Source organism: Bombus impatiens, unplaced genomic scaffold (assembly GCF_000188095.3).
Source record: "Bombus impatiens unplaced genomic scaffold, BIMP_2.2 scf_0969, whole genome shotgun sequence".
Taxonomy (NCBI): Eukaryota; Metazoa; Arthropoda; class Insecta; order Hymenoptera; family Apidae; genus Bombus; species Bombus impatiens.
The window spans coordinates 950,636-966,635 of NT_177388.1; the positions used below are offsets into that span (position 1 = coordinate 950,636).

At 32.7% G+C, this 16,000-nt stretch overlaps 1 protein-coding gene across 2 annotated transcripts; it reads right to left on the reverse strand.

The window, feature by feature from the left end:
• Positions 1–317: 317 nt before the first annotated feature.
• On the reverse strand, positions 318–13,418 carry LOC100746158 (poly(A) polymerase type 3). Of its 2 annotated transcripts, none has more exons than XR_001102649.2 (12): positions 12,961–13,418; positions 11,948–12,183; positions 11,619–11,862; positions 11,283–11,387; positions 11,047–11,197; positions 10,751–10,962; positions 10,348–10,645; positions 8,049–8,225; positions 7,848–7,969; positions 7,594–7,768; positions 7,002–7,100; positions 318–6,731 (listed from the first exon to the last, which is right to left on the reverse strand). XR_001102649.2 is itself a non-coding variant. In XM_012391206.2 (12 exons), the coding sequence occupies exons 2-12, from the start codon at positions 12,166–12,168 to the stop codon at positions 6,678–6,680; spliced, it is 1,854 nt and encodes a 617-aa protein (XP_012246629.1). In that variant the 5' UTR covers positions 12,169–12,183; positions 12,961–13,418; the 3' UTR covers positions 318–6,677. The 2 variants fall into 2 exon arrangements, 1 of the variants encoding a protein (XP_012246629.1); XM_012391206.2 differs by having other exon boundaries at positions 7,598–7,768.
• Between the last annotated feature and the right edge of the window lie 2,582 nt (positions 13,419–16,000).

The following is a 16,000-nucleotide window of genomic DNA, read 5'->3' on the forward strand; positions in this document are numbered from 1 at the left end:
GTAATAATCACTTTAATCAATGCAATTATATATTTCCTTCATATCCCTAAAACATTACTTTCACTATCAATCTTCTTATGATACGGTAAACAGTGTACGATCGACGATTATTAACCGAACTAGAATTAAGTGTCAGGTCTAAAAAGAATAAACGTCAACGTCGCCCAGATAGAATGACTACAGAGATCGAATCTGTCTAATCAATTTTTCTCTATTGGAAGCCACTTGTACGTGGTTTACAACGTACCAGCGATATACGTATATCAAGCTCTCGGAATGTATCATTCTATCTAATCGTCGTCGAACACAAATACGTGTTGGCTGAAGGAATTAAAAGAAAAATTTATTTCGGTTTATTCAAGAAAGATACAGAGTGTACAACTGCCGAGGGGGATACAAATTATGCATATAACTCGTGCTTCACGGTAAATAATCGTCCCTATTGCCAGGTCGAAGCACGTGGACCCTGACGTCGTGTGTTATCTCTTTACAACGACCTCGATCCTACGAATGGAGTAACAGCTAACGTGCATACGGCCTTCACGATACACCGATCTCTCGCCACACGGTCCGCTGCGATCCATGCACGTTTACAGCACGTGTGTACACTTTCAGTGGCAGGAACTTAAGTAACAGTGTGCATCGTCATGTACCTTTGACGCCGATTCGGAGAGACACGGCTGATCCTCCACGAGGTATTCAGACATGGAAAAGAAACAGACGGCAAAGGCTTTGCACGCGTTTCGTTTCAGAGCAGAGATACACGGCCGCGACTTATACGATCGCGGGACAACGAACCAGACGATGGTTGGTTGCTTACTCGGTGTACGATGGTATGGAGCGAATTCTTAGTACTCATGGCCGAATCGTCTAGACGTTCATAAACAAAGGTATATTATACTGATAAATTTGTTTCAAACGAATACATGATGATTATAAAATAAAAAAAAAAAGAAAAAAGAGAAGGAAAGAAAAGTTAAAGGATAAGTATGAACCGATAATACAGGTAAATAATAAACCGTTCGAACGATACTCTGCGGTAGCGACTATTAATAGCTCGTGTTCATTCCCAGCGGAGCAAGTTAGTGTATATCGAGAATCACTTTTTCACCCTATCCTCCCTCGCGGTTGTCATTTTTCATTTCTCAAAGTTGATCATCGGCACAAAACGGCTTCTTCGTCGGTACGGAGAACGTAAAAGAATTTCGCCACGATTAGAACGATTCGTTCACATGCGTGTCCTGTGGCCGTGATGTACGATTCTTGATAACTAAAAATCAAATCCATACCAATTCGCACGAGCGTGCATGGAGATTTTTAGGAACGGGACCGTGTCGGTCGGTATATCGTGACAGCCTGTGTATGCTATACAAGCACATAAACACATGGTAATGTATTCGATGCTATTTATTTCTTTCTTTCCTTTTTTTTCTTCATTCAGACAAAACTGACTCACACGTTCACATGTTAATACGCCTCGCAGATGCATTCGCGGTTACCTCCCACAATTATGTTCCGTATAAAATCGTGCGTCTGCCTGTGCACGAGGTCCTCTGGTGTATGTGTTTGTGTGTACGAATATGCACGTTAAGTGTACACACGATACTTCATGTACAATATTCTGTCTGTTCTCTGTGTATTTCGAATTATATGTATGTGTTCGTGCGTACTGTTCTCTGTGTGTTTGCGGTTAGTGGAAGCGAGAGTTCACTAAATGTCTTTCGTTCTGAGTTCTTTTCACGTTGTGTTCAAGAAACAGAGAAAAATAGCGGGAGAAAGAGAAAGACAGAGAGGGACAAAGAGAGAGAGAGAGAGAGAGAGAGAGAGAGAAAGAGAGTTATAATACAGGACAACGCTCGAGAAGAATTCTAGATCGGTCAAAAAACTTTTGAAATTTTTTACTATTTCGCGCACTCTCAAAAACACTCGTTTCTAAACGATAGACTTAGTCTTGCCCTCAGAAATTTTTTTCGAATTTTTCGTTTTTACCTTTTTACTCGTTTCTTTCTTGTTTATTCGTTTATATTGTATAAGAGAGAAGTGTGCTACGGATGGTGTGTTCACCGTTTCGTTTTTTATCTTTATCTACTCGTTTGTTTGCTTTTTGGGGGGCTTTTTAATTGTTTTATTCGTTTATCGACTCGAGAACGTCGCATCGACACACAGAGAGAACGACTTGACGTTCTCGAGAATTGATCGAGAATATACGAATGTGTTATAGACATGTCTGACGTTTCGAAACGAAAAAATACGTGAATGGAGTTCGAGTACACGATCTCATTTGTTTTTTCTTCCTTTTTCTAAGAAACGAAAGAATTTCTTCTTCCACTTATTGTTACTACGTGCGAGGATAATATTGATGTTCACTGCTTATATTAATCTGCCTGATAGTATTGTGTAAAATCTCACGATACTATTCACGTCATTTCAATCGCGTGTTTTCTCCGTTAGATAACGTTGAACTATTATGATGTACATTTGTTCTTCGTTATATGTCCTATTTCGATAGCAAAAAATTAAATAATAATATTAGTGATAATTAACGAAAATAGCAACTGTTATCATTATAACTATAATAACAATAAGTAAATTGACTACACGAAAGTACAGCGTTTTCTCTTTGTAATTATATTAGTAAATATTATTGAGAACTATATTAGTAATAAAGAGATAATGAGAATTCCAGAAGTCGTGTGAGATTTCAAAAACTGAATGCTGAACAAAAATATTCAATGAGAAAAGTTTGGACTATTTAAAAAATATTCATTGAGTATAAGCAGCATGAAACTTTTAATTATTCTATGAAATTCGTTGATATTGTAATACGATTTAATCATAGAAAATTGTTTCCTGAGCATTTTCATTGAGCATTATAAGCTGCCATACTTAATCTAATCGTATCATAACAGATACTCGAAAAATCTTTGCTGTCGCGTCCAAACTTGGAAAATTAATTTAGTAACAGAATTATCAATAAGCAATGGAAAAGTCTCGATTAAAGACATGATTTTGTTAGAAAAAATACGCGCAAAGCTTGGTATGCCGATTTCTAACTCTTTGAAACGCTAATTTATACGAGCGCACACTTGGCTTCACGAAACGTGTATTTTTTCAAAGAAAATGTTTCTCTATAATCGTAACTTTCCCTTTCCCGATCAAGTATACGTTTAAAGTTTCTAATCGATTATCGCTACGTTTAACCAAAGAATAAGTCGAAAATTCTTAGAAATTTATGTATTGCACGATAACTAGTCGTTTTCGAGTCCATTTTATGAAATGGCGAAAAATGGAAGAAACTGAATTTAAAGAAGAGGAACCTACGTCAAATATAAATAACGTATTTTATATTTTCGATCTATGGAAGTAGTATTACGACAATTAAAAAATTTTATTTATTAAAAGACACAAACGAGCAACCGAGAAACATCTAGCATCTATTAAAAAAATTAAAAGACATAGATTTTTACACAAATTTAATGTGTAACTACTAACCCTCTATAACCGGATTTTAATTCGTCTATAAGGATAAAGGTTGTAATTGATTATACCCTTCGTTCTTATTCAAGAAATAGGAACTGACCATTGTTATAAGTGGATTGTAGAGTCGTAAGAATACAGTGGTAACATAAATTCGTGTAGTAAACAGCAAATAAAACAAATGTAACTTTCAAAGCAGATATACGTTATAGAGGGTCTCCTTAAACTATCGATTAATTACGAAATGTAAGTATGTTGTGAGGCACTTCTCTGCATATTATGTGAGCTTTTTATGACTTTATCACTGCTTTGGGGTCAGTTTTTGAAAATAACTATCAGCAATATCAATAACTACTAGCAATATCAAGCTAAACGAGAATACGAGAATACTTCGTAATTCAATCATCACAAGAAAGTATTTTTTTAGATACAACATTGAAATAGTTGCCACCCAAGATCATTACCACTAGATTTGTAATAGTATTTTATTGTGAAATCGAGAAATATAATAGCTGTCAAATTTTAATTGAAATTATATCGAGAAAACATGATTTTATAATCGATGTACGACAAAAATTCACGGGAAGTTATCCAAATAAAACAAAATCGCAAGTGTTAAATCTGATAAAAATAAATGTAATTCACTAATGTAACACTAAGCTGAGATTAATGAATAGAGTTTAATGTGTTCAACTATGAAAGCAAAAGAAGAAAATACCTTTTCGTAAAACGAGTCCGAAATAATATTGCAAATATAACTCTTTGTTTCTATGATCTTTGTTACATCTAAGAAATGTAAAATTAATACAGAATAGAAATGATTAATCACTAACGATATAAATATCTTTTTTCTTTTTTTTCTTTTTTTTAAATGTTAAAATGTGTAACATCGAATCGAGATCCATTCTCATATCGGAATGAAATATTTACATATAAAGCAAGCAATTCATATAAACAGCAGAATAAATAATATTCTTCGTAGCGGAAAACATAATAGATTGTCCATATTTTTTTTTTGTAAGAAAAATTTTTATTCTGGATTAAAAAATCTTAGTTTACATATAAATCGGAATTTTTATGTACATTTGCCTAGGTCTGTAAAACTCTCGAATGCTCGTATTAATCGAACAGAGTGGATAACATAACAAACTGATAGAGTACGCTATAAATAATATAACATATTGCTTATCTATTATACACTATTCTAATTATACCATAACTGAAGCTATAACGGAAAGAAAGAAGGAAAGCCATTTTCTAATACAGCATAATTTTTCGACTATACATTTACACTTCAATTGGCGCAACGTAAACCATACACGAGGAAAGAAGCCGTATAAGGAAATGAAATGATCTCAAGATTACGACGAATATGTACAAATAACGAAATGGTCCCTAATCTCAATAGAAGTAACTATAGTATTCGCAGAGTATCGAAATAAGTCTTAATCGAATCATATATTTTCGAAAAAGACTTATGAAACAAAAATATAGAATGTGGTATGAAAATAAATGATAATAATTGTATGAATGTAGAAACAACTACTTAATTTGTGTCGCGATATTAATACACGAGTCGATACAAAAATCATAATTTGTATGTAAATATATATCACGAAGATTACCCTGCAAATACTTAGTTTCTGAGATTAACCTATACATTTCAATGTATCGTTTGTATCGATACTTATACATATATTATTATTATTAAAGAGTGAACATCAAACACCTCGAAACGTGTGTTAATAACCGACATGCCTTTAACACAGTTGGTAATTCGTAAAGGAAAGCAATGAAACGATAAAAAAGATAGAATCGGGGTCATTACAGGATATAATTCTAAACTGAAAGGAAACTGAAGGCAGTCGAACACCTGAAAAACTCACCAATAGGTGATATAGATGATTTGAATAATCCAGATGCCAGTCCCATGTTGCATTGTTAAAGCTATAACTTCGTTTTCTGTGAATAAAAACTAAAAAGCGACTCTTCATACGAAACATATCTTCTACGTAACACGATCGTTAACAAAGATAGTCAATGGCTTAATTACAGGTGTTTCATTTACAGAATATTAACTATGAGTAACCATATATTTGAATCTAATTAATGCTATAATCGATGATTCTTCTGTAAATGAAACATTCAATTTCTTATGCCAGTGCCGGTGATTTTCCTTCTGTTACTCGATAGGTTACGATAAAGAAAAAAATAATTTTTTCAGGCATCTTATGTGAAAAATATAGAGAATGCCGCATATATTAGAATTAAGCTCGTACAGCAACTAATATTCAAGAGAGATAATCGTTTAGTATAGATAATATAAATAGTTGAAAAATATTATAAAATAATTAAAGAAACTAAGATCTACTATCATACTACGATTATACTGTTACAAACTTAAAGAGACACTGTTTGTTTCATATAATTTACACCGACGCGAGAGTAACGATTTGTTGCATGAATTATTTACAACTGAAACGTACATCCTTTTTTTTATCTTTTATCTACTTATGCATTAAAGAAATGCTTTTTATACAAGAATACGTTTCTTCCTCGCAACATCGAATCTTTTCTTTCTTACTTTTTCTTTTCATTTAGCTGAAAATCCTAATAGAAGCATTTAATCAAAATATCATTACCTATTCACACTTCAGCGCAATGACACGAATTATTTTCCTAAACCTGACACCGTGTCTCTTTTATCTTTTTTCCTTTTCCTTTTATTTTAATTTTTTTCTTTCTTTTTTTAATAATTTTATGGATAAAAATTATTATAAGTGATATGTACAAAATGAAATATAAAAAAATTATGAACCTTAGAGACATAGCAATGCTCCATTTGGTTATTACTAACTCTTCGGTCGCGACTTTCCAAAATGACCAACGCGATTTTTATGATAAAAAAGTAACATCACAGACACTGGCACAATCATTTGTTAGTGGCTTTTTTTCATTGTTGTCCAATTGTTTCCATTGACTGTTGATGTTGTTCATAAATATTAAAATTAGAGCGTCTGTCACATAATCGTGCATCGATTGACTCCAACGGGTAGTTTTCTCCAACGCATGACGTTGCTTTGTTTTTACGAAACAGGGGACTTACAGTGGGCAGTGGATGGTTGCATGAGAAGCGATTACAGTCTAGATGGCCCAGAGGAGCATCTGTGGATCGACGTGAGGTAGTAATCCTGCAGTGGTCAAGTGCAAACGTATCCTTCCTGTGCTACTGTAGATGCACCAGTAGGCCCTTCCTAAAATATTTCAAATAACGAAACAGTTAAAGTACTAAGATTGTTGGGAAAACTAAAGTAAGAGAAAGAAGCGGGACGTTGCAAATAAATTGAATGTACCGATACTGCTATATTCTCCGCTCCTTACCTCCGCAAGATTCCGATTTACATTAAAATTAATGTCTTCTACAACAAATCCAAACTTATCTTACTATTGCTGCTCTATTTTTATATGTAGTTAACTAATCTGTTATATGACAATTATTGTTCATTATATGTATAATAACTTACATCCTTAGTAGCTGTCAACGTTTGTTTGTATTCATCCAAGCTAAATCCGGAATTACTGTCTTCCCCACAAGACTGAACGACTAGCGACCCGTCTTCTCCCTATAAATAAAATTTTATTAAATATTACTGTAGTATCGTGGATAAATGGCCTAAGAAATTTCGGATGAACCATAAACAATGTCGTGAAAAAGCCTAAGTGTTGACAGGCCCATCAATGTGTCGTCGGTCTTTCAGTCGAATAGTTACGCGAAAGAAAGGCCTACGTGACTATGGTCACAAGCGGTTGCGAAACACGTACGTGGTGAGGCTATGAGAAAAGATAAAGGGATGCTTAAGGGAGAAAGACGAATTAATAGTCAGTCGTGAGTTAAGAAGTCAGAGAGTGTGGTCCGCGTGAAAGAGAGCGTTGGAACCGTGGTGACGAGAGTTGTAAATTAATTATTTAATTGTCTTAGTTATAGCACATTATTGTATTTAGTTCACGTTAAATAACCACCGTTTCCTGTTTAATCAACTCTAAATAAATAATCCTACATTACATATGAAAACAAAGATAATTAATTAATAATGATTAATATTTTATTTTCAGTACCTACATGGGCTACTGCTTGCTCATTATCGGTGGCCCTTCGCTTTTTTCCGTATGTGTCTGTGCTTTGGTCGGATAGTCTCTTCCTGTTCGTCAAATCCCCTTGGTTTCGTGGAGAAACGCTACCAGTGTTACCATTCCCAGCAATATTTCCGTTTTTATGTACATTGCCAGAAATCTGTAAGAAAGAAATCATCAATAAACAAGTGCACAAGTAAATAAACAAGGGAAATGAGATTAAAGGAAAAATGAATTACTTTTCTTTCTCGTTTGAGCAAACTAGGAGATACATAAGTGTGAAGATCCTTTCTCTTTACGTGTTTTGCTTCAATCCACATACCATCTTTTAACAAGTTCAACTGTTCCGCTTGCCTCAGAACTATAATTTTATTGGTTTATGACTATGTATGAAAATTAAAAATTAAATTATTTAATTACACATGTCATAATATACTTACTTGAGTCCACGAACGATTTTATATCATACGTTAGATCAATGTTTAAATTTTCGCTTTTAGCAAATAACAAGCCGATAAACCACATGGAGCAGTGTCCCTCCGGCTCTGGTTTTAGCGGTGGAAATGCCTCCGGATTCACATGTGCCAATGTAATGTGTGGATTTCTTTCCAGAGTACCTGTTTTTAAGAGTTAGGGTTTTGCCATTTTGGCACCCGCGGATTATTAGCATTGCAGTATCGACAAAATAAATATTCAAAGTCAAAGTTTTTATGATTACAATAGACACAGATTAAGACAGAAGCTTATACAATTCATTGATCTAGAGTCCATTTACTTCTGCGTAGGATGCATAATCTTGTAATATGAAAACCTATATGCAACTTGTAATAACAGCAATAAAAGTAACCTGTTTTAATCTACGTCATTTAACTGGAACAAACACATGATATGGTAAACTAATAACAAGGCAGCCAATGCATCGTCATTGAAGTTATCGATAAATTCACAAGATATTGCGCAAACCGTAAGTAATAAAAGATATAATAGTCAGATCGTGTTTAAAACTTTTTATACGAATTGATAAAAACAAAAAATAACAAAAATTAACGCATTATTTATTCAATTACAAATAATTTAACTTATTGGATCGTTCGATTAATTTTTCTGTACAACACCTCGTTTGTTATAATAATGATTAATACACGTTTATCGACGAATTTTATCATATCTACATACAGTGGCTCACGAAAGTATTCGAACGCTTACATTTACAAATTTCAATTAATAAAATGAGGTGTACTAAACTAATTTGTTAAAACAATTCAATAATATAGACAGGAATTATGATACATTTATTCGGAACATTCATGATAAGTGTCTCACAAAAGTATTCAAACGCTGTAACACTGTTGATAGTTTTTCATCTTCCTTTGCACTGAATGTAAACATCATTGCTAAATGAAAATATTGGTACGTTCACTTGATATTAAGATATCGTTTCAGTAACAGTAACATAAAAGTGTGCACAATAGTATTTAAAATGAATACCAAAAAGTTTGAAACAAAAAAGTGTGAAAGAGAAATAATATATAATAATAAAATCATATAGCAAGATTGCCGGAATTGTGAACAGAAGTAAGTCCACAATACATTATATCATAAAAAAGTCAAAGAATGAGGGAACACTTGCAAACAAAGCTCGATCAGGCAGACCAAAGAAATTGGAAGAGAGGAGAAAGTTATCATTCGCGAATTAAAAAAAAATCCTACTACATTCGCTCCTCAACTCACAAGTATGGTAGCTGATATGTTTCATAAAGAAGTTCAGCCGGAATTATGTTAACAAATCTTACGAAACAATGATTTTCATGATAGAATACCATGAAAGAAGCCATATATTAATGCGATAAATCATAAAAAAAAGACTGACTTTTTCAAAAACCTATATTAATAAAGAATTCTTTTTGGAATAAACTCATCTTTTCGGACAAGCCAAAGTTTAACATTTTTGGATCAGCTAGTCAAAATTATGTGTAAGGAAAACCAAATACGGTATTGGAAATTCAACATTTACATCAAACAGTGAAACACGAAGGTGAATCGGTTATGGCGTGGAGGTGCATGGCTGCCAGTGGCACTGGAAATTTGATATTTACTGATGGAATACTTGGTAAATATAAGTATTTAAATATTTTAAAAAATAACCGTAAAGAAAGTGCCCGTAAATTAGGATTGTTGGAAGGTTTCCACTTCCAACAAGATAATGATCCTAAGCATACTGCTAAAATTGTGAAAGAATGGATCATATATAACACACCACACGTGTTAATTATCCCACCGCAAAGTCCAAGCATAAATCCGATTGAAAATTTATGGGTTGAAATCGGAGAAAGATTAAATAAATTTCAGATAATCTCAAAGCAAGTATTGAAAGATGAAATTATAGAAATATGGAACTCCATTGAATGTAGTTTTATAAAATCATAGATTTACAGTATGGATCGTCGATTGAGACACACTATTGCTGCTAAAGATGGTCCAACAAAATATTAATATTAAATAATTTAATAATATATGTAGCGTTCAAATACTTTTTTTGTGAGTCACTTACAATGTATGTTTCTAATAAATGTATCATAACTCCTACCTACGTTGTATCCTATTGATATCTGCTTGTCTAAGCAAATTACTTTAATGTACATTATTTCGGCCATTTAAGTTTGTATACGTAAGCGTTCGAATACTTTCGTGAGCCACTGTATATAATTGAATATATTTAATATGTGTTTAATATTTTACCTATCAAATGTCGTATTTTAGACTCAACAAGTCCACACCATTCAAGCTGATCTTCGGCAGTCAAACTTCTCGCCAATAGTACAATATAATGTTTATATTTTCCAAAGAAATTTGGAGGTTCAAATAATTTGTCCCACGTTGCTTTCCCCATGATAATTTCTTCTGTTATCGAAAGTCCATTTTCGAATGCCTCTTGCATAATTGTTCTTGTTGATACTGATACGTTGAAAGTTGAATTTTGTTGAGGATATGCCGGTGTGATTATTGGCATTAAGTGATATCTATCTGATATATTCACCTTGGGAAAGAAGTTTGTTAAATTAAGAAACTTATTAGTATAAAATATGTTTTAATCAAAAGCAATATTAAGAATCTATATTTATTCTTTAAGAATGATTCTTACTCTGGGATCCCAAACTGGATAGCCTAAATTAACATTGTCAGGTTGCTTTAAAAGAACTGGTTGTGGCCACTTCCATTGTGAAAATACAAGGAAAAATTTCTCTATTAATGTTGCTGCAACAGCATTAGGATAAAGTTGGCATGTTCTTGCAACCAACATTGCCCAAGACACACCACCTAGATAGCCTAATACATTACTATATATCCCATGTCCTAAAAATGAGAAAATAAAACAATGTATAAAAAACACTTGTCTCATCTCAAAACATACGAAAATTAAAAAGCAGATTATCTTACGTTTTGCCCATAACTTAATGGCTCTAAGTGCCAGCCTAAAATTTTCTATATTGGGTACTAAACGTAGTATTTCATCTGTTACTCTACAACCGTTAAGGCTTCTTACACATTTTTGATCCAGATTTTTTAGAAGCATGTCATCTTTAAGGTCCTACAAATATGGGAAAAATTTATTTGATATGCAATTTACAAAAAGGTGGAGAAACATTATATACATTATATAGTAAGTTGCTAACCATTGAATCAGGTATTTCTTTAAGTGACAGTTTAGCAAACAGCATATCAATTTCAATACCATCAAAATTCATTTTTATTACTGGTACAAATGCTTCTTCTACTGCCTAAAATATGTTAAATAACACAATTAAATAACTATAAAATTTACATTTGAACAAATAAACATTTTATGATATGTCTCTGATATATTTAATTAGAGATTTTTATTTCTAATCAACTAATGATAACTCTAAATATTAATTGCATTACTCACTGTGTAAATGTTATGCAAAGAAAATGCAGATTAAATGGACAAATAATTGTTATGATTACTTGATATTGTGTAAAGTACGTACCCTTAAATCTGTAACTTCTTCTTGCATTTTCAGTAATTCAAAAAATGATGCAAAATAATCCGACCTATAGATGTGCCGTGGTACAACACAGAGAGCATCTATATCAGCACCTTTGTGATGTACTCCTAACCTATATGAACCGAAAGTATATATTTTACCACCAACTTGGTCAGCTACGCTGGATGGCATATTTCTGGCAATACTTGTGTCCCGTATCCATTGTTTCACCAGTGTGTTTAATTTACTAATCAAACATAACAATTAACATAATACATAGTTAGTAGTGTTCAAAATATCAATATTATACAATGTAAGTGTAAATGCAATACCTTAAAATTTCCATTCTGTGATTTAACTCTGCCTCAGACTCAAATACATTATATGGCTTTAATGCCTCCTTTAATTCATTGGTCCTAGTAAAATCACTGGGCTTTGGTTCTGCTACACTAATAGCAGATGTCATACCCAATGTACGTAGGTTCTTTTCTTCTTTGGATGATGCATTTGAGTTTGAGTTATTACCTTGTGATGACCACATCTTGACACGCATTTATTTGTTCTAGACCTGAAACAAGGAGACAATGATATTTAATTGCATTGGTTTTAAAGCAATGAATTAAACATAAAAGTTTGTACATTTACAAAAACTGACATGGATATTAACACTTGATTATATAAACAATGAACTGTATTCCAATATATATGACTTTCTATCATTAAAACAGTTAATTATAAATTAATAATTGCACATCTTCATAAAATAATAGCAAATGATCAAACTAGAGTTTAATAAATAAATCGTTTTAATAAGTAGTTCGTATAAAATATAGCATTAGACACAAATTTACCCAAGTACGTTCTCTTTACTAGTTAAATCTTATTTATATATAGTTTTTTAACACAACAAATAAAATAAATACGGATAAACACAACATATTTGATAGAATAACATCGACATAAAGAGTACTAATCAACCCTTCATCATTCTCATGTATCATATCACAGGACAATAATCATTGTACCTACAGTATTTTCGATATCTATATTAATACTACATTTTTGAAATGCTACATATCAGTAAAGAAGTTAATATAAAAGTGCGCGTAAATTTGTCCAGGAATGTGATAAAGTGATGATATTATGAAATCTTGAAAAAGATAGGGCAGAAACATAGATCTGAAATAAAACTTCTATGTCTACAAGAATATATAATATTTTACAAAATATGCAAACATTTTTAGTGATTGATTTGAACGAGCGAACACTTTTTCTTCATTCTACACGTGATCGGAAACACATGAGAGTGTGAATATTGAATATTGTATATTGCTTGGATTCTTACCGATAATACTTTGTCAAAGATGCGATGACATGATAAGGATAAAGAAACTTCGGATGTGTTGTCTGTCAGGTTATAAAACGTGCAAATGCCTCTAGTAAAGATGCATCACGTCCATCCGATGCTTGTGGACGACTCCTGAAAAGGAAATTGTATTCCTAGCGCGAATAGCACGTTTTTCAAGCTCTGCTTAGTCGCAAAACAGCGCGAACAACTTGTAAACAATTTATGAGGTAGCAAAAGAATCCAGAGAAACGAAGGTCCATAAGTCACAAAATTGTTCGCGTCGATCAAATTATTCCATACACCACTAGTGGAAATTAATCAGCCACAACATCAATTGTAACACACTTCACGCACAGGACACTTCGTGTTGCGATGTATCTTGTAAATAAATAATTAAACGTTAGTACTTGAAAATAATAGACACACATATATATGCAATCGCAGAAAACCAGCTACAATCTGGACATGGCGTCCCTAACACGGCCTTATATACCAGTCAGAAACTATATAGATAGAACTGCAATCGACTGGTTTCTAGCGCCGTGTTCGATTTAACTGCCATCTTACATGGAATGGGAAATTAACATTGCATTTTACATCTCGGTTATTTATAAGCAGATTTATTGTTTATTTTAATTGTTTACTGTCATATATTATATTTTTTGATATTGTATAATATTTTTTCAAAAGATATATTAATTAAATCATAGATATTTAAAAAAATTATAGCTTCCGGCCCACGCATTGTTGCAAGTGGAGCAAGTGCACTGTAGAAATCGCAGTGCGCTTCTTTAAAACGTATAACTTATGGCTCCCATGTCGAATGTGCTTTTATTGTGATATTACTGTTATGTACCCGAAGCAACAGTGCTGTATGATTTCATCGAACGTGAAATTGTTATAGCTTCGATTAATTTTGCTTGAAGTAATACTTAAAATGTCTTATCCTAAATAAACTATTATGCCAAAACAAGGAAATAACATCCCCGTTATTTTTATCGCCTTGAAAGATTATGCAACTTATTCATTGCAAATACTAAAATAATACATTATTCACAAATTATCATTGACGTACCTATAACAGTGCATACAAAAACTAAATTTTTCATTTTTTAGCAATTTATATCTTATACTAGTCACGTCCTTATATTTAATATATGAAAAAGAGTAATGTAATAATTCCATTACAAAATAATAATTCCACATCACAAATGTTATCAAAGTTAAAAGAGGGATCTACAGGGAAAGAGAAGGAAGTGCATTTAAATCAGAGAATTTTCGAGTATGCCTCAGTTATTAATGCATTAAAGTAATCGATATTTAATACACTATTTCCAATAAAATGTATTATATTGTATCATATATAATCTCAGTTTTATTTTCTCCAAAAATCATGGCTATTTCATATTGAAGCACAAACCGCGTAACGACGCGAGATAGTTTTTTAGTCCCGGTCTTCACCGAACGGTGGCGATATTACACCAAAGCAACAATTTTGTTATTCACGCGCCGGATCGTTTTTTCTTTTATTTTTCTTTTCTTCCAGTAACTAACAGTAACGTAGCAAAAAACGCCGGAAATAAAAGCCGAATGAAAATGACTCTTTTCATTGCTCGAGTTTTATTTGCGGCCGAGAGTTAAGCTGCATGATACCCACGGGGATGCTTCAGCCAGAATACTTACTAGCTGCCGCTAAATTAGCGGCGGAATTAATCTTTATCCACTCTCATTCTATCCAATCTTACGTGGCCTCTTCCTGACCGCCTGAGCATTTCAGCGAATACAGTAATTTGAACTTTCACCCTTTCTTCTGGTTCAGGAATCGGAACTGATTCCGGAATTTTACGGTTATTTATTGTACTTTGATATTGAACGATACAGCTGTGCTGTGAGAGCGTTCTGCACTCAAATGAACTTTTGAAACAATTTTTCTGAAATTTGCGCAATTAAGAATAAGACGCCTGTCCGGTCGGTCGCGCGTCATTTAATTAAGACGAGTTGCCTCGCGTATCTCTTTAATTAAAATCGTAAACCCATTTACCTTCGCTACCCATTTACTGTATAATGTAGACATTATTACATTCATATAAATTCATTCAAAATATAATAATTTATCATAAATTAGTGTCGCCTAGTTATTATAATATCGATGCTAATGTTTACTGCAATACTATATTTTCTGATTTAAAATTTGTATTTTTTATATAGATTCAATATTCTTTTGTAGAAAATTTTTTTTTAATTTAGTTGTTTACATTCACAATTTGTCCGATTTGGACATTTGGTAGAAGTTTGTAGAAAATTAAAGAAGAAAAAGAGAAAGTAACAGAGTTTACAGTAGCTAGACCTGTACCGTACTGCACTTCGTATTCTGTCGTAGAGAAGCTGTGTTAGGCCATAAAACTGAGTCTTCTAAATCCAACCCCTATTGTTATTGTCAATAGCTTACACCATGTTTATGGCGAAAAGAATATTTAAGAAGAAGTGTAAAGTTAACAGAAAATCCAGCAAATAAAAGTAAAAATTTAATCTACAATTTGTGAGTAGCCTTAAGTTTAGGATTCTAGTTATATAATAAAAAAATAAAAATTCAAATGGTATATTTATATGACACATCAATACGATATTTAATCCAAAAAATGTGGATGGCAATTATTAATGTTTTTGATCATATTTTATTAACTCTGTGATGATATACTATTGATGTACTATTCCATTTTTTAAAAATTCAAAGTTTTGGCGTAAGTTCTTCCAAGATTAATAGAAAAACCGTTTCCGTGATAGATTCAGTGATGTCTTCAATTTCGTAGGAATTAATTCTCTAGCTCATTAGCGCACCGATTTGAAACAGCTGTAAATAATCAGGTAATACTGCTGGCGCGCATAACTCAGTTCGACCACATATGCTACGTAATCAATAATTACAATACATGATAGCAACGAATTTTGATTCCCTTTCCAATGTTTAGTCACTCCAGAGGCGTGAATAATTGAAACCGGCAGAATCGAGTGTGTAATCTAAATCTAAATTAATAGG

Excerpts from the sequence above, each read along its gene's own strand:
- LOC100746158 (XM_012391206.2), bottom strand. The coding sequence starts at position 12,168 with ATGCGTGTCAAGATGTGGTCATCACAAGGTAATAACTCAAACTCAAAT. Across the intron at positions 10,963-11,046 it reads CATTAAGTTATGGGCAAAAC|GACATGGGATATATAGTAAT; the intron begins GTAAGATAATCT and ends TCTCATTTTTAG. Across the intron at positions 7,769-7,847 it reads TGCTCAAACGAGAAAGAAAA|ATTTCTGGCAATGTACATAA; the intron begins GTAATTCATTTT and ends TCTTTCTTACAG.